This window comes from Punica granatum, chromosome 6 (genome assembly GCF_007655135.1).
Source record: "Punica granatum isolate Tunisia-2019 chromosome 6, ASM765513v2, whole genome shotgun sequence".
Lineage (NCBI taxonomy): Eukaryota > Viridiplantae > Streptophyta > Magnoliopsida > Myrtales > Lythraceae > Punica > Punica granatum.
The window spans coordinates 23,302,028-23,325,252 of NC_045132.1; the positions used below are offsets into that span (position 1 = coordinate 23,302,028).

Here is a 23,225-nt window from a genome sequence, read left to right on the forward strand (position 1 = left end):
AAAATATAAATTTAATCGAATATCTACCTACGTTTCAAGAGCTCGTGTAGTTGTAAACGTATTATTTAAGAGTTGAATAGGCCAACGTGAATGTGTATGATGATTCTTATTTATAATTATCATATATAAACTAGATAAAATATAATCTTCTTTGTTTTCCTTTTTTAGTTAACAAATTTGATTTTTTTTAAAGAAAATATAATTCATACATGTCTATAAAATATTATCTAATCTACTTTTTAATAATAGATATCTATAAAAACATATAATTTATTTATACTTTTTCTACCTATTTGTATAGAAGGTTGTCCACGTAACCGTACATTAAGTATATATTTATATTTTGTATAAATATATATACTAATATATACTTATTTTTCATGTTAATATTGATGTGATGAAAATTAATTTTTATTAAAAAATTCAAGATTATTAAAGGGCAAATTACAAAAAAAAAATCCAAGTTTTGTAAAAAGTCTCAGTTTTGTCTTAAATTTTGTTTTGTAACAGAAAAAATCATAAGTTTTCTAAAATGTCTAAAAAATGACCTCCGTTATAACTTCCGTCAATTTTTGCTGCTGATGGTGGGTCCCTTTAACAGTCCACGTAGGTCACACGTAGGCAAAAATTGACGGAAGTTATAACGGATATCATTTTTGAGACATTTCAGAAAACTTATGGTTTTTTCTGTTACAAAACAAAATTTAAGACAAAACTAAGATATTTTACAAAATTTGTAAAATTAAAATCTTCTCATTTATTTCAAATACATTATGTTATATAAACTATTAAAATTAAAGAGATCGAGAAATCGGATTTTACGATGAAATATCTTCTTTAAAAATTTTTTTTTATTAAAATTAATTCTCGAAAATATAAATAAATAAATAAACACCTCGAAAATTCCCTTTAGAAAATATATGCTAATATATATGCTTATTTTGATGCTAATATTAATGTAATGAAATTTTAATTTTAATTTTAAAAAATTCAAAATTATTAAATAATACCTACATATATAATAAAATCTTATCATTTATTTCAAATACTTTATGTTTACGATTAGATATCTTTAAAAATTATTTTTTATTAAATATTATTTCGAAAAAAAATAAATAAATACTAAGAAAATTCCTTTCATAAAATATATACTAATATATACTTATTAAATTTCACTCAGAAATCGAGTGTTTTGAGGCCATCTATTAATATATTTATATTATGTATGAATATATACTTATTTTGATGTTAATATCTATGTGATGAGATATTAATTTTATTTTAAAAAATTCATGATTATTAAATAGAAAAAATTACAAAAAAACCTAAATTTTGTAAAACGTCTTAGTTTGGTCATAAATTTTACTTTGTAATAAAAAAATCACATGTTTTGATAATCGTATCATCTAAGATTTTGCCTCTGTTACTATTCCGTTAAGATTTGTTTCTATTTGTCTATGTGGACTTTAAGGGACCCACCAAATTTGCACACTATTTGATCATCTTCTCTTTTCTTTACAAAAATAACCTAAGTTTTTCTAAAAGTCTCGGTTTTGTTCTAGATTTTGATTTAAAAAAATACATGTCAGCACCCCGTTTTGGTCCACCGACTCCAGGAGATAACATCAACAACATTCCTTAGTACAACCCGGAAACTATTACAAAAGAAGATCCAGCAGACTTCGGGTTATTATTCACAACCGAGTCAACCGGGTTACTTCCCACCGATGGATGATAGAAATGACGATTTTGTCCCTTCTACTTGTGATCATGTTGGTTGTCGATTTCAAATTTTCCTTGTGCTACAATCCTCCGTGCATTGGTCCCGAGGCCGTCCAATTGACATGGTTGACCTGGCTGTGAATAGTAATTAGGGGTTTGCTAGGTCTTCTTCTTTAATAGTTTCTGAGTTATAGTCAAGAATGCTATTGATGTTCTCTCTTGGAGCCGATGAACCAAAACAAAGTGCTGATATGCATTTTTTAAAAATTACAAATTAAAATCTAGAACAAAATTGATTTTTTTATGAAAACTTGGTTTATTTTTGTAAAGAAAAGATAAAATGATCAAATGATGTACAAATTTGATGGGTCTCATAAAGTCCACGTAGGCAAATAGACAGAAATCTTAACGGAATAGTAACAGATGCCAAATCTGATACGATTATCAAAACATGTGATTTTTTTTGTTACAAAGTAAAATTTATGACAAAACTGAAACGTTTTACAAAATTTAGATTTTTTAAAAATTTACCCTATTAAATAATAGCTATACATATTAGTGTTATCAAAACTGGACCGGACGTTAAATCGGTCGAGGCTTAGGTTCAGGGTTTTTTGTGTCGAACCGTAGGTTTAATTAAATTATAAATAAATGTGCTAAATTAATTTAATAAGTGTTTATGATAGCAAATTAATATATTAAGTGATGATTAATGTAAAATAAATTGAATTTACAAAGAAATAAATAAGAATATACACTTATGACACAAAGGCATTGATAGTGGAGTGGTTAGCAAGTCAAGCATTTCCCTCATTGGTTGACAGTTCAAATCCCCCCTTTCAAGTCCAACTCATTTTCATTTATTTTATTTAAAAAAAGAAAAAAAAATAGAAGGAATCGGTTGTTTCATTGCTGGTTCATTGTAAGTTTACCTAAAAACCGATCGATTTTATGAGTCCATGAGTTCAACTATGCATACACATAGGGTCAAATTACAAAACCGGACCAGTCAATATTCCGATTCCTGATTGAACCGACCGATCCGATTCAATTTTGATAAATACAGACTATAAAAATCCTCTCATTTATTTCAAATTTGGGGGACTATCGGCGGCTATATAAAGAGCCATGGTGCCCGCAGACAGATTGACGCTCTCCAGTCCACTCCAATTTGATTAATTCCCACGCACATGTATTTCATTCTACAGTACTAATCAACCGTCCATGTACATACATATATAGGGAGAGAGTATGTACAAAATTCATCAAGCATGCCCTTAGACAAAAATAAAACTCGATAAAAGACGACCTACGACCACCTCTCTAACAGTCAAATCAGTAAATCACATGTCACTTTAATGCAAATTAATTACCAGTGACAAACAACTCCGAAAACTATCAAAATACAGAATCACTAAATATGTAATAACTTATATATATATATATATATGTATACATATTTTTAATATATATATATATATAAACATGAGTGTGGAACTTTAAGAATGGGACCCAATTTTTTTTTCGGTATGAATAAAAGATCTTCCTATGTTATACTATTCAATTCTCGCCAAACTTACCATTTTTTTTTTCTTTTTTTGGGTTAGGTACGAATGTTTTGCGTCGTCATCATCATCATCATTGTTATTATTATTATTTTGGTGAAAGTTTGTGCATGAATATTGTTTCCTAGGAAAGGAATAAGAGGACAAATAATTGGCCTTGGACTTGTGTGGACTATATGGGACCCTACCCAGGCAATGGGATGAATTATTGGAAGTCTTCTTCTTCTTCATCTGTCTTATAAGAGCAAGAGGAAGACACCATAGCTTAGGTTTAAGATCTACTCTAAGCCAAAAAAAAAAAAACCGATTTTAATTTGCACATAATAAACCTCGATAAAACACAACCTATGACCACCTCTTTAACAATCAAATCAGTAAATCACGTGTCGCTTTAATGTAAATAAATTACCAGTTGACAAACAACTCGGAACACTATCCAAACACATAATTACTACATGTATACATATATATATATATATATATATGTATAACATGAGTATGGGACTTTAAGAAGGGACCCAAACGTGTCATTTTTTTTGGGTTAGGTAAGTATATTTTGCACTATTATTGTTATTATTATTATTATTATTATTATTATTATTATTATTATTATTGTTGTTGCTGTTATTATTGTTATTGTTATTATTATTATTATTATTGTTGTTGTTGTTATTATTATTATTATTGTTATTATTATTATTATTATTATTATTATTATTATTATTATTATTGTTATTATTTTCTTTTTTTTGTAAGTTTCTGCATGAATTTTTTTTCCTAGGAAAGGAATAAGAGGACAAAGAATTGGCCTTGGACTTGTATGGATTATGGAACCCTAGGAAATGAGAGGAATTGTTGGAAGGAATTCTTCTTCATCTTCATCTGTCTTATAATAGCAACAAGAAGAGACCGTAGCTTATAAGGATGACGTAGTTGAAGTCTATCTCCTCTCTATCTCTGATCTTGTTCTTGTATGCACCGTTATCTCGAATAAGACATGCTCGAACTGTATTGTCTCTTTATTATTTTTGGATTTATGGTCTTAGTCGCATGCGATTCCCATTCCGGTTTAGTTCACCGTTTATGTTGGTTTTAAGAAGTCTAATCAGTCATATGTGTACGTATCGTAGTTTTGATTTGTTCCTAATAGTGTAGTCTCATCACGAGCATCGAACTTGGAACCTATTTGTTACTGGCGAGACCGTGCACTAGTGCATTACACCATCTTTGATTTATATAGTTGTCACTTAATTTATGAGGTTCTTACCTCCCCGCCACCTCTTTATAAATGCAATTGCATAGCAATTACAGAAATGCTTGGCCAAATCAAGTATCTAATTAAGTTGATACAGTTGGTCCATTGGGATTCGGTTCCCTAATTCACCCCAAAAAATTAAGTAGATACTTAAATTGTCCGCCAAAGCTGAGCCGCAACGGACGAACGTTACTGGCCCAATTAGGGACTAGTTACAATTTATTAGCTAAAAACGCATCTCCAAATCTCGTCGAAAAGAATTACACGTTGAAATTTTCCACCCATCGTGGTAATAGGAAACATATCGATTAATTATTTTTTTGCGAGCTCTGAATTAATTAATTAACTATGAAAACCAAGAAAATGAGAAACTAATATATAATATCACCTTCTAAAAAAAAAAAGGCAAAGAAAGGGAAGGATTTCTCAAGAAACTTCGGCCGAAGTACTCCATTTCGCGGATGAAGCAAACATAAAAATGAAGACATCCTTTGGACCCCAGAAAAATTGACAGCCATCATACCAAAAAAGTTACCAAGTCCTACCCATATATACACAGACAGATACAAAGTATATGCAATTTAATTAACCTATTGCCTACAGGCTAGATTCCACTGTCCCGACATCTGGGGTCATCGAACTCGCACACTTCGATCTTGGTAAGCCACATGCCGTTCAAGTTTCCAGCTTTTTAAATAGCTTTGTTCGGTTTACAGTGCAAATTCTTATCTTTAAAATGCATCCAAAGTTCTATACAAATAAATTTTCATATTTTTCGTATGAATATCAAACTAGCCGATCTTCCCTTCTTCATTTTTTCTCGATACAGAGGAGCTTATTGGTCAAGCAAGTGATGAACATGGACAGGAACGAAAAAGTGGCACCGTTTTCCAACACTGCCCGAACCGATTTCTGGTAAGATTAGTTCAGCAGAACATTTCAACAAAAAAAAAAAAAAGAGTTCAGCATGCCATTTCTGAAATTAAATAAATACTAAATTCTAAATAAATTACAATTCATGGCGTTGTGAATAAGATTTTGAATTATCAGGACTTTTAAGTTGATTTTTAGAAGAATATAATAACACTTTTTTTTAATGGAAAAAATATAACAACACTCTTCAATATACACTTCCCAAAAATCGGTGAGTGAATAAGTACATCCAAGAGTCAGCCCGAGCAGCTATGGCTTTAGTCTAGGATCTGAACCTCTTTGATTCCCATGTGAGAATATTCAGCAATTTAATATATGATTTCTACAAGTATAATATTTAATATTACATTTATTTAATAAATGGGTCTGTGTATATGCAGTTGCCAAAATATAGGAGACCGAGGATATGAATTTTTTAAGGGGACAAAGATTTGTTTATGATAGACTTACGATGATGGTGATTGTCGTCCTCTTTGTTTTCTTCCTCATTTTTTTATTTAAAGATTCATCACGAGATCCGATCCCTCCTCCTCCTCTCCTCAAGCGCACCACCACGTGCAGCTTTCACAGGTCTAACCTCAACCCCAGCCATGGCTGTCTGCTGAACACTCATCATATTTTTCACATAGATTTTCATATTATTCTAAGTTATCCACCCAGAAAGTAACATCACCAACGTGTTTCTGTTCCATTGTTTACTTTCATGTTTGGATTGGATGAGTGGGTCAGGCTGGCTGGTGTTCTTCTTATCGCCATGGACACTGATTGGGTGTGGACTGTGTTCTTACTGTTCTCTGTCCCCGCAGGTGCTGCTGATTGCTGCAGAGGAGGTGCCTCTGTTCAGTTAGCTAGACAGTGGAGTTGGGGGGGCCGGCTGGCTGTCGTTTAAGGATGCAAATCCCTCTGCAACTTGTCGATGTCGGGTTCGTGGGAGTGTTCCTGACATGGGGCTTGATGGACATTTTGAAGCGGAGGACTGGGAGACACAGAGCAGGGGACAGAGTTTCATCAGCCTCAACTGTCTGTTCTTTGCTCACTGTCGTCTGCAACTTTGCCATCTCTTTGTTATACCTCTGTTTCTGTTTCTATGAATATTGGGAGTTTAAGAGGTTGGACTATGAGTCTGTCTCTTCAGCTGTTCCATGGATTTTAGCATCAGCCATAGCAGTTTACTGTAGGAGCGGTTGGCCTTTAGTTCTCATTCTTTGGTGGGCCTACTCCACTGTTCTGTCTGTAGTCTCTGTCTCCTCCTCCCTCATCGCCCGGTCGAGATCCGGAGGTGGATTCTCTCCTTCCCTGGTCGGAGCGGACGTGGTCGATATCGTCTCCTGCGCTCTGTGCATCATTCTTTCCTCAGCTGCAACTGGCAGCAGCTTTTGCGGTTGCACCCGCCGAGAGACTAAAGAGCTCGACCAGCCCTTGCTCGCGAGAGGTTCAGGGAGAGATTCTGTGGATTTTGACAGTGCTGGTGTTTGGAGCCGGCTGACGTTCCAATGGCTGAACCCGCTTTTCAAGACTGGCCGAGTGCAGAAGCTTGAGTTGGCGCACATTCCATGGGTTCCTCGGTCCGAGAGTGCAGAATTTGCCTCCACGTTGCTGGAAGCATCACTACGGAAGCAGAAAACGGGACCCTCGTCATTGTCGAAAGCGATATTGCTTGCTGTGTGGAGATCGATGACCGTTAATGGAGTCATTGCAGGTAACTCTATAATTTTTCGTCAGTTCTCTCCCACGGCATTGTCATGTCTCTGATACAGTTGTTCTTATTCTTGTCATTCATTGGTGTTGCCTTCTTGGTCTTTTGCTTTAGGAATCAATACCGTGGCTTCATTCATGGGCCCGTTTCTTATCACGCACTTCGTGAAATTCTTATCGGCCAAGCGTGAAAGTTCTGATTATCTTTATGGGCTGGTTCTCGCCTTGGTGCTATTTTCTGCAAAGAATGTCGAGTCTCTCACCCAAAGGCAGTGGTACTTTGGGGCGCAACGGATTGGTGTAAGGGTAAGAGCTGGTCTTATGGTGTTGATCTACAAGAAGTCTCTCTCGATTAAGCACTCCCTGGGTCTGAGTGGGGGCAAGAACGTAAATCTGATCAATGTGGATGTGGAACGGATAGGGGACTTCTGCTGGTACATCCACGGCATATGGTTGCTCCCGGTCCAGGTCTTCCTGGCACTCGCTATACTGCACCGGAACCTCGGACCTGCGCCTGCAATCGCCGCTCTCTCATCGACAGTCTTGGTAATGGTCAGTAATACCCCATTAGCGAATAGGCAGGAAATGCTCCATTCGAGAATAATGGACGCCAAGGATTCGAGAATTAAGGCCACTTCCGAGACCTTGAAGAGCATGAGAGTCCTTAAGCTCCATTCATGGGAGCCCACCTTCTTGAAGAGGATCCTCAAACTCCGAGAAGCCGAACGTAACTGGCTCAAGAAGTATCTCTATACGTGCTCGGCGGTGGCCTTCCTGTTCTGGGCTTCCCCAACCTTGGTTTCAGTTGCAACCTTCAGTGTCTGCATCATAATGAAGACACCTCTATCAGCGGGAACTGCCCTCTCAGCCTTGGCAACTTTCCGAATTCTTCAAGAACCTATTTACAATCTTCCCGAACTAATATCCATGATCGCGCAGACTAAGGTCTCCATGGACCGAATCCAAGAGTTTGTTCAGGAGGAGGACCAGAAGAGGGCGATAGCTTATCATAACAATGTTTCTGATCCGAAGGACATAGCGATCGAGATTGAGCCTGGGGAATATACCTGGAACTCAGGCGATCACGACCCGAAGAAACCAGCTGTCAAGATCTCAAGCAAGTTGAAGATAATGAAGGGCTGGAAGGTTGCAGTTTGTGGGTCTGTAGGCTCTGGGAAGTCGAGCTTTCTCTGCAGCATTCTCGACGAGATTCCCAGGACGGCTGGTGCAGGGACTAAGGTTCGTGGAACGAAAGCTTATGTGCCCCAGAGCGCCTGGATTCAGACTGGGACCATAAGAGACAACATCCTATTCGGCAGGCAAATGAATCCCTCCCTCTATGAGAATGTCCTAGAAAGCTGTGCTTTGAAACAGGATATTGCCATATGGAGCAACGGCGACTTGAGCGTGGTCGGAGAGAGAGGAATGAACTTGAGTGGGGGGCAGAAGCAGAGGATTCAGTTGGCTCGGGCTGTTTACAGTGAGTCAGACATTTATTTCCTTGATGACCCATTTAGCGCTGTCGATGCGCATACGGGGACGCACTTGTTCAAGGCAAGCCTCATCACCTTCAGTCCTTCTTATTTCCTTGTTCCATTGTTCCAATTAACTTATCATAACGTTATTCATAAAAGCCGTGACTTTCTTGCAGCAATGCCTAATGCAACTGCTGAGCCAGAAGACGGTAATCTACTCGACACATCAGTTGGAGTTTCTCAGTGATGCTGATCTCGTTCTTGTAAGTTAAAAGTTATCTGCAGTATCACGATTCTTACAGGTGTTTATCTTTCAGGAAAATTATTTAGTGATTAATCGCAGTATCTTTCTTGCAGGTAATGAAAGATGGACGGATAGTGCAGTCAGGGAAGTACGAAGATCTGATCGGGGACTTGCACAGTGAACTCGTTCGCCAATTGGCTGCTCACCAACAATCGTTAAACCAAGTGACACCAACACAAGAGCACAAGCCCGCTTCGACCCACGGGCCCAGTCGGGGAAACCAAATTGAAGCCATCAAAGAAGAACTTGAGCTCTTTCGGAATTCCAGTTTCCATAAGGCATCATCAGAAGAAGAAAGCGAAACTGGCCGAGTAAAATGGAAGGTCTACTCGATATTCATTACCTACGCCTATAAGGGTGCACTAGTTCCGGTCATTCTCCTCTGCCAAGTCCTCTTTCAGGGCCTGCAGATGGGTAGCAATTACTGGATCGCCTGGGCGACTGAAGAAGAAGGAAGAGTCAGCAGAAGGCAGTTAATCAGCATATTTGCATTGTTGTCAGGCGGGAGCTCGATCTTCATACTTGGTCGGGCTGTTCTCTTAGCCACCATTGCCATTGAGACAGCTCAGCACCTCTTCCTGGGCATGATCTCATCAGTCTTTAGAGCACCTATCTCATTCTTTGACTCCACGCCTTCAAGCCGAATCCTCAATCGGGTACGTAGGTCACATTTGATATCAATCAATGGAATGGAATCACTGCACCAAATGGTGCAGTTTCAAAAGTAATACATACGTTGCCCGAATTTTGTACTTACTATGAACATGCTCTGCAATCTATTAGACCAGAATTTTCGATTGACACGTGTTTGGCTCCTGACATTTTCTGCAGGCATCTACAGATCAAAGTGTTGTAGACACAGACATTCCCTACAGATTGGCGGGGTTGGTGTTTGCCCTTATTCAGCTTCTCAGTATCATCATCCTCATGTCCCAAGTCGCGTGGCAAGTTTTCATTCTCTTCCTCGTGATTCTCGGCATCTCGATGTGGTACCAGGTAAAACTTCCCATTTCCAGTTCTAGAGCCACCATCACATTATTTTCTTTTCCGCATTCCAATCAGTTATACACTCCACTTGACATTTCACATAAAATGGTCTTTAAAACAGCATCTAGCAGTGCTCACTCTTCTTTATTTGTTTGTTTATTTATTTATTTTCAAAGCTACGTACTTAGTATTTGCAATTTTAATTTCACGCAGACATATTATATCACGACTGCTAGAGAGCTGGCAAGGATGGTTGGGATTCGGAAGGCTCCTATTCTTCACCACTTCTCTGAATCGATCATTGGAGCAGCCACAATCCGGTGTTTTGGTCAGCAAGGCCATTTCTTGAGAAGATGCCTTGGCCTGATCGACGACTACTCCCGTGTGGCCTTTCATAACTGCGGCGCGATGGAGTGGCTCTGTGTGAGGATAAACTTTCTCTTCAACTTTGTCTTCTTCGTGGTCCTGGTTATCTTGGTGAGCCTGCCAAGGTCCGCTATTGACCCAAGTAAGCGTCTATAGCTTTTCAGTATTCGAACGATGCTTTGTTACGCTTTGGATGTGCCATCCTGCAACCGCTAGTAAGATCTCATTCTTTAAACTGAGACATTATGGTTTATTCACAGGCTTGGCAGGATTAGTAGCGACCTATGGGCTGAACCTCAATGTATTACAGGCATGGGTGATATGGAACCTCTGTAATGTCGAGAACAAGATGATCTCGGTCGAGAGGATCCTTCAATTCTCAAACATACCTAGTGAAGCTCCATTGGTGATTGAGGATTTCAGGCCAAGCCCCGAGTGGCCAAGCGGCGGGAATATTGAGCTGGAGGACCTTCATGTTCAGTACAAGCCTGCTCTTCCAATTGTTTTGAGAGGAATCACATGCACCTTCCCGAGAGAGAAGAAGGTTGGGATTGTCGGAAGGACGGGAAGTGGAAAGTCCACTCTGATTCAAGCTCTCTTCAGAGTCGTGGAGCCAGCAAGAGGAAGAATTCTTATTGACGGAGTGGACATTGGGAAGATGGGATTGCAGGACTTAAGATCGAGATTAAGTATAATACCACAGGACCCGATATTGTTCCAGGGGACTGTCAGGGCGAATCTCGATCCCCTGCAACAACATTCAGATCAAGAAATCTGGGAGGTATAGCATTTATACTCACTAAAGCCTCTCAATCTCTTTCGATTTTAATTGATCACCGAACTCTTATTAAAATCTCGAATATCAGGTGCTCAAAAAGTGCCACCTAGAGGAGCTGGTGAGGCAGGACATGAGACTTCTGGAGGCACCAGGTACAACGATGAAAACCGTTCACCCCATGCTCTTTTGGATTTTGGTTCTAATTTCTTTTGGTTTCTTGAACCTGCAGTCGCTGAAGACGGTGAGAACTGGAGCGTTGGGCAGAGGCAGCTTGTCTGCTTAGCTCGGGTGCTCTTGCAGAAGAGGAGAATTCTTGTCCTGGATGAGGCTACAGCTTCTATCGATACCGCTACAGATAATGTGATCCAGAGGACAATTAGGGGTGAAACAGGAAGACGTACAGTGCTCACAGTGGCTCATCGGATCCCCACTGTTATTGACAACGACCTAGTTTTGGTCCTTGATGAAGGTATCTAACTTCTTTGTGAAAATGAATTACAATCCTCCTTGAAAACAATTTAACTTGCTCAAAATCTGGCCACGATGCAGGAAAGGTAATTGAGTATGACTCTCCAAAGGTGTTACTGGAGGATAAGTCATCTTCATTCTCGAAGTTAGTGGCCGAGTACTTGAGAAGATCGTCTAACAGCAGTCTCCAGTAGGGATGCCCATCAGCAGGATTGAAACAACCACCATAGAAGTCGCTAAAAATATTCTCGTGAAAGCACAAGACCGAGAGTTCATGATAGTTGGAAGAGTAAATCAGAGCTAACGTCGGATACCCAGTTTGCACAGTACTGATTAGAGGTTCAGCAGCTGCGAATACAAATATTGTAGCTCTCCTAATTCATCGACTAATACAATGATAGTCTCTGCTAGAGAGTACATGAGTTACTGCTTTAGTAAGTCCATGACTGTTTTCAATTATCGCTATTGGGTGAAAAACTTAAGGTCATAGAGATTCTTCAGCAAAAGAGCTTGAGAGCTTCGATCAACTGCAAGGACATTGCTGATGTATAAAGCTGAGAAAAGCATAACCGATTTCAATTATCGCCATTGGGCGAGCGAAAAATGAGAATTCCATGTCCATAGATAAACTTCCTTTATCTCCTGCAGGGTTGATAATTTTGTCTCGTTCACTTGTTATCGGTTCGTTGAGACCTTCAAATGCATTTTTTCCCTGCTGTAAGCGGATTTGCAATTGAAAATAACTGCCAAGAAAACGAGCTGAACAATGAAAAATTGAATAGACAAATCTGGAAATTTCCAAACTTTGTTGTCTTTTTCTTCTTTTTGAAGGTTGAGATCACATCATATAATCCTCAGAAGTTCACAACCTGCCACTTCCTCAGATCTTCGCAGTTCGCCCGGGAAAAAAGAAGAGGGGAAAAAAAAAATCTTTTGTCCTGCTGCATTATAAATACAACCCGATTGATGATCTCGGGAGCCATGATAAATGGTGGGGAAGAATTTCTCAGGCTCACGTATTTAGAGATTTCTCGGCGAGGGATCTTTATTTTGGGTCGGAGAAGAAGTTGTTAATGGACGGCATGATCTGAGGTTGCTTGTTGCGGACGTACTTCCTGACAACGTGCTGTGAGTACTTCTCACCTTCCTCAAAGTTATCGAGAACTCCGGCAGCTCTGTTCTCTTTAGTGACCCTGAAATTCACATCCGGAAAATTAGGCCTCCCCAGTAACAGCATCAGTTGCATCATCATTAATTGTGCATCTAGTGGCAAATTACTTTTGTTCAAACATAAGGAGGAGAACATACAGACAAATTGGGTAGTTCTTGGTACAAATCAAAACGATATTTTTGTTCGATTCAGGAAAAAGAAAGTCGGTTTTGAGACGATAAATGTACCTCACTTCTGGGTTGGTGCAGATATTCCTCACAAGCTGCATCCCGCAGATACCAACAGCAACGCCAACTGCTGCAAACAGCGGATACACCTATTTTGCATGGGGAAAAAAAAATAGGGATTTTAACATCCTTTTGCATCATTCAACATTATGATAGTATTAAGAAAAATGTCGAACCCGTTTTCTTTCCTTTCGAATAAGAAAGAAAAGATTAAAACTGTTCCTGTTGGAAGAAATTTTGCTACAAAAGGTAGCATCTTTTGATTTGAAAAGGTGGGAAATGAAGGAAATAATAAAACTGATCTAGAGAACACGCAAGTTGGGTATGATAACATACTATGCGAAGTAAATTCATACCAAGGCATCAAAAAAATCACTTAACGATGTCAAGAGTCATTAACCATGCATCCCTCACACATCAAATCCCAGCATAAAATGCAGTTGGAAGATCTCAAACACAATGTGATTGAACCAAGGAGTGCAAAAAGGTATCACTCTGATCTAGAAAACAAGCAAGTCGGGTACGACACATACTATGCAAAGCATCTTCACACCAAAGCATCGGATCACACGTACGAAAGCGATCGCATCAACTTCTCGACAACAGAGCCATGTGTTATACATCAGTCGCACATCAAATCATAACGGACTATGGAGACCGAGGAAAATATTGAAACAAGCACGACAGGACAGGACAAGGCAAAAGACAAAAAGATAAAACAATTGAAACTCCGGATCCATGATAGATCAGATGCTTCAGAAGCACATCAACTGATCAACTAATTCCACGAGAACAAATCAACAGGCATTCCAACAGGAGACTGATTGCTATTATGACACAGCCGTGAGGGGGGGAGAGTTTTCGAAGCAAACCTCGGGCCTCAGCCATCTATTGATGGATCCCATGTTAGAGCTGCTGAAGATGGCGACGAGATGACACAACCTTCCGCGGAAGAGGGCCTTTCTTCTCCAAGAAGAAAACTTGGAGAGGAAGACAGAAGTCCCGCAAGGAAAAAGATACGAAGCACAAAGTTTCCAACTTTACGGGCCATTGTATATATAGAGGTGGAAAACACAAACAAGGGAAGTTGCCAATTTTGCTGGAATTAGTGTTTGAATTGGAATGGGAAAACGTTTGAAACATGTGGAGGAAAGGGGAAGGACAGGTCAGAAATGGACAACCGCCCACCAGCAGACAATAGAGCTCAGGCTTCCCAGAATATTCGGGGGTGAGCTGTAATCACTGTTGATTGTCCCCCAAGAAAAGGAAACAGCAGAAGGGCAGAGGTTGTCCTCGTTTTGGTTAAGTTTAGGAGGATCGGAGGAGATTTCTGGATCAAGAACCGGAGAAGAAGAACGGCGTTGCATGCTCCGGCGACTGGTGTTTCGGTGACGGTCGGTTGAGCGGAAAAGCAGTGAACTTTGGAGGCAAACGATCAGACATTCTGAACGCCCACCAGATCGCAACATCTGGGCGCAAGTGACCGATGGCTGCAGGTGTTGTAAGACATGCAACTTTTGAAGCTTCAAAAGGGTGTCGTGGTGTAGTTGGTTATCACGTCAGTCTAACACACTGAAGGTCTCCGGTTCGAGTCCGGGCGACGCCAATTTTTCTTTTTTAAGCTTTTCTGCTCACTTCTTTTCAAGAATTTGCTTCAGTTCATACTTCATAGGAACTATTTGAAGTCCGGCGACGCCATTTTTTCAAAGCTTTTTTGGTCACTTCTTTTCAAGAATTTGCTTCTGTTCATACTTCATATGAAAAATAAAAGCGTGTCTGTTTTCCGTCATTCCCGACATTTTTATTCTTTTGGGTGTATAATCCAGCAATACCAACTATCCTTCCCTTTTTCTATATCGTAAAAATAGCTAGAAAATTAGATTTCTCTTGATTACCACATACGCCATAAACAACCAGAGTCTGCAACCATGACCTCAGCTTCCACGGGCTCCTAACGCTTTTATTTTAATATGCCTCTTCTCCAACATCATGTGAGAACTACTTCTTATTATATACAGTCAGTGCAGCTACTGTATCTATCTATCATTATCATCACACACACATATATATATATATCATCAGCTTCCATTAGTTTCGAAGGCATTTACGATATGTCAACTCCCTTTTTGCCTTGCAGAACCCATGAAAAAGTGCTGAGAAGCTTTAAAAAAAGATGCATCAGTCGAATTAATATAACCCTGTCCATCAATTTATCAGCAAGACATGTCATCGGGGGAGTTTGGACGCAGGCATGAATCATGATTTTGCTGCCATTGGAGCAATGCATGACATCAACCTTCACGCATGAATCATTGGGACTTTCTTCTTTCTCTTCCTTTTTAATGCTCAGCTCTTTCTTGACTCTATAATCTGATTAATTAGTTGGAATGACAGGGCAGCCAGCTGATCGGCATGCCATTTTGACCTTTAGGCCAGTGTCAGTCTGAATTGACATGTCCCTAAGATCATATCTTTACGAATATTATCGATGTGTGTAAAATGCTGCAGCCACATGATGCTCAAGACTTTTACTTGCCGATGATTCTAGGGAGATCTCCGACGAGGGAAACGAGCGGAGGGTAACTCTTCGGGCTTTATGTACGCGAATTACTGTTATTATAAGCTCCGATGATAAACTCTTTGATATGATATGAGACAAAGGTGTTACTCTTCAATCTGGATAGAAATGCTGTCGAGGTTCTGCAATTGCTTGTCAGCATTTTATAGGATCAACTGTTGGTGTTGACCTTTTGGCATCACCTAGCTTGTTCTTTTGGAATGATTTTAAGGAGATCACGTCCCATCTAAATTCTAAGTCTACTTTCTTGAACGTTCGATCAAATCCGTAATGGAGAATTATAACGAGATACGGCCCAATTTCTTTAACGGGATAGCGTAAAAGTCATAAATTGAAGTTGTTGTGAATATAAACTAAAAATCTAATTTGGTCGAGTCAGCAGGGTTCATGCCCAGGAAAGGTTGTTGTCACGTCGGCTTCTATTGGTTCAGCTCATCAGACTTTCCACTCCCTTGAAAGTTTGACTTTTTGACTTTTCAATCAAGCAAGCCAAAGCCTTTTCAAATTTCTCCTGGGGAGCCATTCTTCAGTGCACCGGGTCCATGGATTCCCCGGTCAGGAGACTGGGGGCCTGGAAATGCGACTCACGGGCTCTCCTACACCCGGTCCATGCATCAATCCACAGCTCAAAGCGGCAAGAACATATTTGAATGTTCCTCTCCGGACCGCCTGCGCATCCCCCACCGCCGCCCGAAGCGCGTGGGAACGACCCGTCGCGAGTTAGGAGGTCTGAACCCCACGCGCGCGGGGTAGCACCGTTCCTGGTGGATGTGTTGTGGTTTATCGAATCAGCGGCTGGCTTACGCAGGGTTTAACGAGGAAGAACCAGCGGCCCCAATTGCTTTCGTCTTCGCCAAGAAAGAAAGCAAGAGCCCACTGGTTCTTCCAGAATCAGGTATCCCTTTATATAAACCCCTCGCCATTTGTTCCCTCACCACATCACTCTTCCATCTGCTCATCTCTGATTCCTCACACCCCTCTCTGCTTCTTGCTGAATCTCTGTCACCAAGCTCAGCTCTTGTCATGGGTAAAAATCCGATCTTTTGATGTCAATCCTGTTTCAGTTTCATGTTCCAAGCTCCCTTTGGGTTTTTGTTTAGTGCCCTGCTGACGGGTTTTGGTTGGTCTGCTTTGGTTTTGCAGGGAAGGTTAAGATCGGTATCAATGGTCAGTGCCTTACCTTGGTCTGTTCCATTTTCTGGGTTTTAAGAAGATTCATCTTCTCATGTACTGAAAACCTGAGCTTTGTTTATGATTCGTTAGGTTTCGGGAGGATCGGTCGTTTGGTTGCAAGGGTTGCTCTTCAGAGGGATGATGTTGAGCTTGTTGCTGTTAATGATCCCTTCATTACCACCGACTACATGGTATGACTGTTCTTGACATCAACCTGACAGTATGCAGTTGTTTCTTGAAGGACATGCATCTATCGTTTTGCGATTCACTCACTTTTGGGTGTGGCCTGATTGATTGGCTTATACCGGACATATCCGAATTTTGACATGATTAGAGATTAAGGCTCAGGGTCCAACTAGCTACGGAATATCGAGTTTGTTAGATGCAGGGGCAGAGCTTTTAACTGCGAGCTTGTTGTTGAATGGTTAAATGCAGACATACATGTTCAAGTATGACAGTGTCCACGGCCAGTGGAAGCACCACGAGTTGAAGGTCAAGGATTCCAAGACCATTCTCTTCAGTGGGAAGCCAGTCACTGTTTTCGGCATCAGGTACTAGTACTGGTTCCCCATAAACCCTGTTCAATGTCCTGTCTGTGTTTCTTTGTTTGGAATGGAGAGATGGATCGGATCCTAAACTGGATTTCTCATGTTCACTAAAAGGAACCCTGAGGAGATTCCATGGGCTGAGACCGGTGCCGAGTTCATTGTGGAGTCTACTGGTGTCTTCACTGACAAGGACAAGGCTGCTGCTCACTTGAAGGTTCTTTCTCTTTCCCCCCGACACCATAGTTCTGCTATTTGATTATGTAGCTTGTCATTGGATTTTTTTGTTTCACATAGAGCTTGATGTTTGGTTGTAGGCTATTAAAATGTTATGTTTATGCATAGAATTCAACTAAATTATGTAGTCGTTCAATGATTAGGGTGGAGCAAAGAAGGTTGTCATTTCTGCTCCTAGCAAGGATGCACCCATGTTTGTTGTGGGTGTCAACGAGAAGGATTACAAACCCAATCTCGATGTTGTTTCCAATGCTAGCTGCACCACCAACTGCCTCGCTCCTCTTGCAAAGGTTGGGCGTCAAAGCTAACTTGATTTGTTAAACGACCTCAAATATTCAAATACATATTCTCAATAGAGTTACTTAAAACTTCATATATATGTTTACAGGTTATCCATGACAGGTTTGGAATTGTTGAGGGTCTTATGTCCACCATACACTCCATTACTGGTTAGCCTTCCCCGTGTTTACTATGTACATTTTATTATTTCCAAGTGGTTAACATTAATAGTCATTACTCTTCTCCATACAGCTACACAGAAGACTGTTGATGGTCCATCAATGAAGGACTGGAGAGGTGGAAGGGCTGCTTCCTTTAACATCATCCCCAGCAGCACTGGCGCTGCTAAGGTAAATTGGATGCTGGTGTCAATAGACTTCCTCTGTACATATAAATTTAGCCCTTCGGTTGCAATTCTTAAGGGATCTGAGCTGCTCTTCTAATCTTGTATTCGTTTTTTATTAGGCTGTTGGAAAGGTCCTCCCAGCACTCAATGGCAAGCTAACTGGAATGTCCTTCCGAGTTCCCACAGTTGATGTGTCAGTTGTGGACCTCACTGTTAGGCTCGAGAAGCCAGCAACTTATGAGGAGATCAAAGCTGCCATCAAGTGAGTTTTGAATCCTCAAACCAAAACCACCTTTGTCTCATTCATTCATCCCATTACATTACTATAAGGTTTTCTCTAACATTCAAAGGTGCTTCTTTAGGGAGGAGTCCGAGGGCAAACTGAAGGGCATTCTCGGGTACACTGAAGACGATGTCGTCTCCACTGACTTTGTTGGTGATAGCAGGTAAACTGTTGCTTCCCCTATTGGACAAGCTCAATTTTCTTCCTTTGATGCTATCCTGGATCTTCATGTGAGCTTCAGGTTCAGCACAATCAATATGAAACCTCGTATGAGGCTTGCCTTAGTAATCGGTTGCATCAACTCCTCTGCAGGTCCAGCATCTTCGATGCCAAAGCAGGAATTGCCTTGAGCAAGCAGTTTGTGAAATTGGTCTCGTGGTATGACAATGAGTGGGGCTACAGGTAAACGTTCCTTCCTCTTCATCTCTGTCCTCGCCATTTCGCCTTCAAATCAACATAACATGTTCAATCAATGTCGATGAATTATGAATCTCAGACTGCCTCTTCATTTGGTTGGTCACTCTCATTGACTGCTCTCAATTTCCCGGTGTTTCTTGCAGCTCTCGTGTTATTGACTTGATCGTCCACATGGCCTCGGTGAAAGGTTGTTGCTGAATCCACAGGATGGCATTTCGGGTCCCAATTACATACTACTGATGTTTTGTTCTCGAGTCTCTATGTTATGCCAATCTCGTTCCTTTTTGATAGGCTTACTTTGTCGAATAAGAATGACTTGAAAATACAGGCCATGTATCATGTTGGTTGGCTATGGTCTTTTTCCCTATGAAAGAATGGTTTTTACGTGGGTTTCTTTTGCCCTCTTCTATTACAACAATATATGTCATACGCGATCCTGCCTGAATTTCATTCTCCAAATTCTATTGCGTACAAATTAAAACAAGTTCCCCGGTTCGTGATATTATCGAATGCTAAGCATCGGCTCAGCGCATGTACACTCTTTTCGGCTCGGCAAGTTGCTTGGTTCCACGGATCTGACCCGAGTCTGTGTCTTAACCACTATTGTCGCCTGTACTATATCCTTCACAGTCTTAGCTGACAAAATTGAAACATCTCATCAAAAACAGGGGGCTAAGCCCAAATTGAAACATCTCATCAAAAACCGGGGGTTAAGCGCAGGCTAGTAGATGCACGTCGGCTTGTTGAAAAAGGAACAAATTTTCAAGCTTTCGCGAATCTATACCCAGATGGGAAGCGCTATGATCCTCATCCTCCGACACAGCCTCACTCGTACTCGGTTCCCTCGCGCACTGTCGAGAAACCCTAGCGCTCATTTCACCTCGGGGGCTCTTCCCCATGCTCCGGTCGAGCCCTACCGCCATGCTGGGGGAAGCAGAGACCGTCAGTTCCGGGAAGAATCTGTGAACAAGGATCTACACATCGTCGTGTCGAAGGTCCGGGTCGGCAGCAGCGAGGACGAGGTCTGTAGGAATCTGATCGATGATGGGGCTTGTGAAAGTGTGGAGCTTTCCCATGGCCTCGTAGGGAAGCTGCTCCACCGGTTTCGGGATGACTGGAAATCGGCATTGGGTGTGTTCCGATGGGCTGAATCGCGTTCGAGCTTCTGTCACGTCCCGGAAGCGTACGATGCGATTGTCGACATACTGGGAAAGAGCAAGCAGATGGAGAGAATGAGGGGAATGTTAGATGAGATGCGAAAACGCGGTGCTGTGAGTCTTAACACAGTGAGCAAGGTCATGAGAAGGTTTGCTGGTGCTGGATTTTGGAGGGATGCCGTCCGGTTATTCGATGAGCTGGAGAATCTCGGGTTGGAGAAGAACATCGAGACGATGAACTTGTTGCTTGATACGCTCTGCAAGGAGGGCAAGGTCGAGCAGGCTCGCGAGATATTCTTGGCACTTAAGCCTCATATCCCCCCAGATGCTTACACATTTAACATATTCATCCATGGATGGTGCAAGCTCGATCGGGTAGATGAGGCTCTATGGACAATCCAAGAGATGAAGGGGCATGGTACCCAGCCCTGCGTGATCAGCTACTCCATCATAATCCACTGTTATTGCCGCCTGCACGACTTCGTTAAAGTCTATGAATTGTTCGACAAAATGCACGGCCAAGGGTGCCCCCCAAACATCGTCACTTACTCGACGGTCATGAATTATCTCGCCAAGGCGGAGAGGTACGACGAGGCACTGCAGATACGCGAGAGAATGAAATCAGTCGGGTGCAGACTCGACTCACTGTTCTATAACTCATTGATTCATGTCCTGGGAAGAGCAGGGCGGTTGGAAGATGCTGCGTATGTCTTCAGAGTGGAGATGCCCGAAAATGGGGTTTCCTGGAACACGTCTACGTACAATACCATGGTCTCTATGTTCTGTCACCATGGACAGGTACGGGAGGCCCTGAGTCTCCTCGACGAAATGGACAGCTTTGGTAATTGCAAGCCCGACGCTCAGACGTACCATCCCCTGCTCAAGTCTTGCTTTAAGAGCGGGAAGACGGACAGTCTCTTGAGCGAATTGCTGGACCACATGGTTAACAAGAACCATATTAGTCTCGACCTGTCAGCCTACAGTCTCTTGATTCATGGGCTCTGCAGGGCGAACAAGTGCGACTGGGCTTACCTCTTGTTCGAGGAGATGGTCGGCCAGGACATCGTCCCGAGGCAGCAGACGTGCCGCCTGCTGCTGGAGGAAGTGAAGGAGAGGAACATGTACGATGCTGCTGAGAGAATCGAAGGCCTGATGATGAAACTAAAGTCCACAAAACAAACAACTATACATACAGAGATATAGTTGACAGACCACTTTGATAACAACCGGGCGATCTTGCCAGAGGCGGTGGTGACCGGCAACACAGTCCGTTGCTTGGATCTCTTTGAAAGTCTTGCAAGACGGGAACATTGTTCACTCGTCATAGCTCAAAGTGATTAGGGAATCTCTATGTGAGCTTCTGCAACTTCTTGTTGGGCTATTTTCGGTGTTATTTAGGTAAAAAGATCTCTCTTTTCTCTGACCCACTGACTCAATTTGTTTGTCTTATGGCAATAGAGCCATGTGATTGTCTCTATTTCAAGACAATTCTATTCACTCGTGATCCTATGCATGACACTATCTAAGCAAGGACAGGATCCAATGCTCTGTGGTCCGGCCCCGCAAGGTCGTACTGTGGCATCTGATCGATCTCACCGGCTAATACAGTTTCACAAAATTTTAGGGGTGGCAATTCATGTCGTGTCGTGTCTAAAGGGATTCGTGTCATCAAAGTCATAACCCGTATACGATACGATTATTAAACGGGTCAGGTTTTGGAAACCCATACACGACACGTTTATATCCGTGTCAACCCGTTTAGACACCGTTTAAACCCGTTTATCGAAACGTGTCATAATAGGTACACGTATACGCGACACGATTATAAACAATATCCGAACACGTTAACACAACTTGTTTATCCAATCAACTCAATTATCCGGATATATTAACACGACATGTTTATCCGATTAACTCGTTTTCCCGAACACGTTAACACGACATGTGTTGGATTGGGTGAAAGAAAGGAAAGAAAATTATGTTAGGAACTTAGGAAGTTAGGATTACATAAGGATATTTTGGTAAATTCAAATACATAAATGAGTTAACGGGTTACATGATTATAGTAACACGATTAAACGTGTTTAAATAAACAGGTTTAATCGTGTATAATCAGATTACACGGTTCAACCCGATAAAACATGCTTATTAACCGTGTTTAAACGGATTTGACCCATTTAGACCGATTATCAAAAATGTCCAATCCAAATCCGTTTAACTCCGTGTCGTGTTATCGTATCGTATGAAATATTGCCAGCCCTACAAAATTCTATGTTGAAATTGCGATTCGGAGGGGCTAATTTTTGGTGGCGTGGTGTAATGTAATGATGGTGCCACCGTCCTTCCATGAAGATGGGGTCAAGAATAATGAATGGCCAGAAACTTCACAGCCCGGCACCTCCCGTGCCATATACAGAAGGCCCAAAAATACACTAAGCTGTATATGAGGTAGACAAACAATGTAATGTATTTATTTATTTATTTAATTCGTCATAATCATAAAATAAAATAATGATATCTGATCGAATTTAGCCACCTCACTGACCTGTCCTTTGGGCTTAATTTGACTCGAGAAGGAGTCAGAATGAGCCGGTGACCGATATTTTATGTTCCCGGGAACATGCCACCACAATTTATTTACACTATATATATATTTAGTTATTCCCTAACTTGTCTTTCTTTTCATATTTATTACATTGTGATTTATGTGAACCGACGTGCATCGAACTACAAGTTGTGATGCCATCAGGCTGTTGTACCATATGTCGTGAGACTTAATACCATGTGTAGAGCTGAGATTAGTCCTAGTCATTAATAACACCAAAGAAATGGCATGCTTTGACATTGTCTGTGATATTTGCTGAAATTTGGATGACAGGAAAAATGGAGGAATACAGAAACTCCATGGAAAAAAGGTGGATCAAGAAAACTTTATCCGACTGAGTCCACATGAATTTCCATTTTCTGGCAACTAATCCATGACCATAAGAAATTTTCCTATCCAGCAGAAAACAGAGTGCTCTGCACAGAGAGAGAGAGAGAGAGAGAGAGAGAAGAACAAAGAAGACAAATCTGATCTAAATCCTTTTCATCATCATCTCCGACCAGAAGAATCTGTTCTCGAAGCTTTAAACCAACCACTTCGAGATCCCTCTCCACCTTAAAAAAACAACCTTGCCTAATAATAGTCTAGTTGGTAACGAATTTCTTCTTTTAAAGAAGAAGTCAAGTTATTAAAATTTAATTTAAATACGAAAGCGTTTA

General features: G+C 41.0%; 4 protein-coding genes and 1 non-coding gene across 8 annotated transcripts; 4 read left to right on the plus strand and 1 right to left on the minus strand.

Moving 5' to 3' along the window:
• The first annotated feature begins 5,117 nt into the window (after positions 1 to 5,117).
• LOC116211990 (putative ABC transporter C family member 15) lies at positions 5,118 to 12,186 on the plus strand. 4 transcript variants are annotated; one of them, XM_031546552.1, is made up of 12 exons: positions 5,133 to 5,201; positions 5,372 to 5,457; positions 6,282 to 7,174; positions 7,286 to 8,724; positions 8,822 to 8,908; positions 9,003 to 9,605; positions 9,781 to 9,945; positions 10,150 to 10,444; positions 10,563 to 11,083; positions 11,169 to 11,232; positions 11,310 to 11,549; positions 11,630 to 12,186. In XM_031546552.1, the coding sequence occupies exons 3-12, from the start codon at positions 6,367 to 6,369 to the stop codon at positions 11,740 to 11,742; spliced, it is 4,335 nt and encodes a 1,444-aa protein (XP_031402412.1). In that variant the 5' UTR covers positions 5,133 to 5,201; positions 5,372 to 5,457; positions 6,282 to 6,366; the 3' UTR covers positions 11,743 to 12,186. The 4 variants fall into 4 exon arrangements, with proteins under 4 accessions (XP_031402417.1, XP_031402412.1, XP_031402413.1 ...); XM_031546557.1 differs by lacking the exon at positions 5,372 to 5,457 and having other exon boundaries at positions 5,118 to 5,201; XM_031546553.1 differs by lacking the exon at positions 5,133 to 5,201 and having other exon boundaries at positions 5,304 to 5,457.
• Positions 12,187 to 12,308: 122 nt separating this feature from the next.
• Positions 12,309 to 13,988, minus strand: LOC116211993. The gene is made up of 3 exons (XM_031546560.1): positions 13,819 to 13,988; positions 12,947 to 13,035; positions 12,309 to 12,741 (listed from the first exon to the last, which is right to left on the minus strand). The coding sequence occupies exons 1-3, from the start codon at positions 13,849 to 13,851 to the stop codon at positions 12,594 to 12,596; spliced, it is 270 nt and encodes an 89-aa protein (XP_031402420.1). The 5' UTR covers positions 13,852 to 13,988; the 3' UTR covers positions 12,309 to 12,593.
• A 490-nt stretch (positions 13,989 to 14,478) lies between these two features.
• On the plus strand, positions 14,479 to 14,552 carry TRNAV-AAC. The gene has a single exon. It is a non-coding gene; the product is annotated as a tRNA-Val (tRNA).
• Positions 14,553 to 16,277: 1,725 nt separating this feature from the next.
• Positions 16,278 to 19,249, plus strand: LOC116211992 (glyceraldehyde-3-phosphate dehydrogenase, cytosolic-like). Its single transcript, XM_031546559.1, has 12 exons — positions 16,278 to 16,551; positions 16,668 to 16,691; positions 16,788 to 16,888; positions 17,133 to 17,248; positions 17,360 to 17,459; positions 17,623 to 17,769; positions 17,868 to 17,928; positions 18,011 to 18,108; positions 18,224 to 18,366; positions 18,467 to 18,550; positions 18,700 to 18,789; positions 18,948 to 19,249. Exons 1-12 carry the CDS (start codon positions 16,293 to 16,295, stop codon positions 19,000 to 19,002), a joined length of 1,278 nt encoding a protein of 425 aa, XP_031402419.1. The 5' UTR covers positions 16,278 to 16,292; the 3' UTR covers positions 19,003 to 19,249.
• A 138-nt stretch (positions 19,250 to 19,387) lies between these two features.
• Positions 19,388 to 21,458, plus strand: LOC116211991 (pentatricopeptide repeat-containing protein At3g04130, mitochondrial-like). The gene has a single exon (XM_031546558.1). It carries the CDS (start codon positions 19,533 to 19,535, stop codon positions 21,162 to 21,164), a length of 1,632 nt encoding a protein of 543 aa, XP_031402418.1. The 5' UTR covers positions 19,388 to 19,532; the 3' UTR covers positions 21,165 to 21,458.
• The last annotated feature ends 1,767 nt before the right edge of the window (positions 21,459 to 23,225 follow it).

Bases quoted from the DNA above. Each gene is read 5' to 3' on its own strand.
- LOC116211990 (XM_031546557.1), top strand. From the start codon at position 6,367: ATGCAAATCCCTCTGCAACTTGTCGATGTCGGGTTCGTGGGAGTGTTC. The intron at 9,946-10,149 runs GTAAAACTTCCC...AATTTCACGCAG, and splicing joins GCATCTCGATGTGGTACCAG to ACATATTATATCACGACTGC. The intron at 10,445-10,562 runs GTAAGCGTCTAT...GTTTATTCACAG, and splicing joins AAGGTCCGCTATTGACCCAA to GCTTGGCAGGATTAGTAGCG.
- LOC116211993 (XM_031546560.1), bottom strand. From the start codon at position 13,851: ATGGGATCCATCAATAGATGGCTGAGGCCCGAG. The intron at 13,036-13,818 runs GTTTGCTTCGAA...CATGCAAAATAG, and splicing joins ATAGATGGCTGAGGCCCGAG to GTGTATCCGCTGTTTGCAGC. The intron at 12,742-12,946 runs GTACATTTATCG...TGTGAATTTCAG, and splicing joins TGCACCAACCCAGAAGTGAG to GGTCACTAAAGAGAACAGAG.
- LOC116211992 (XM_031546559.1), top strand. From the start codon at position 16,293: ATGTGTTGTGGTTTATCGAATCAGCGGCTGGCTTACGCAGGGTTTAAC. The intron at 16,692-16,787 runs GTCAGTGCCTTA...ATGATTCGTTAG, and splicing joins GGTTAAGATCGGTATCAATG to GTTTCGGGAGGATCGGTCGT. The intron at 18,367-18,466 runs GTGAGTTTTGAA...GTGCTTCTTTAG, and splicing joins GAGATCAAAGCTGCCATCAA to GGAGGAGTCCGAGGGCAAAC.
- LOC116211991 (XM_031546558.1), top strand. From the start codon at position 19,533: ATGCACGTCGGCTTGTTGAAAAAGGAACAAATTTTCAAGCTTTCGCGA.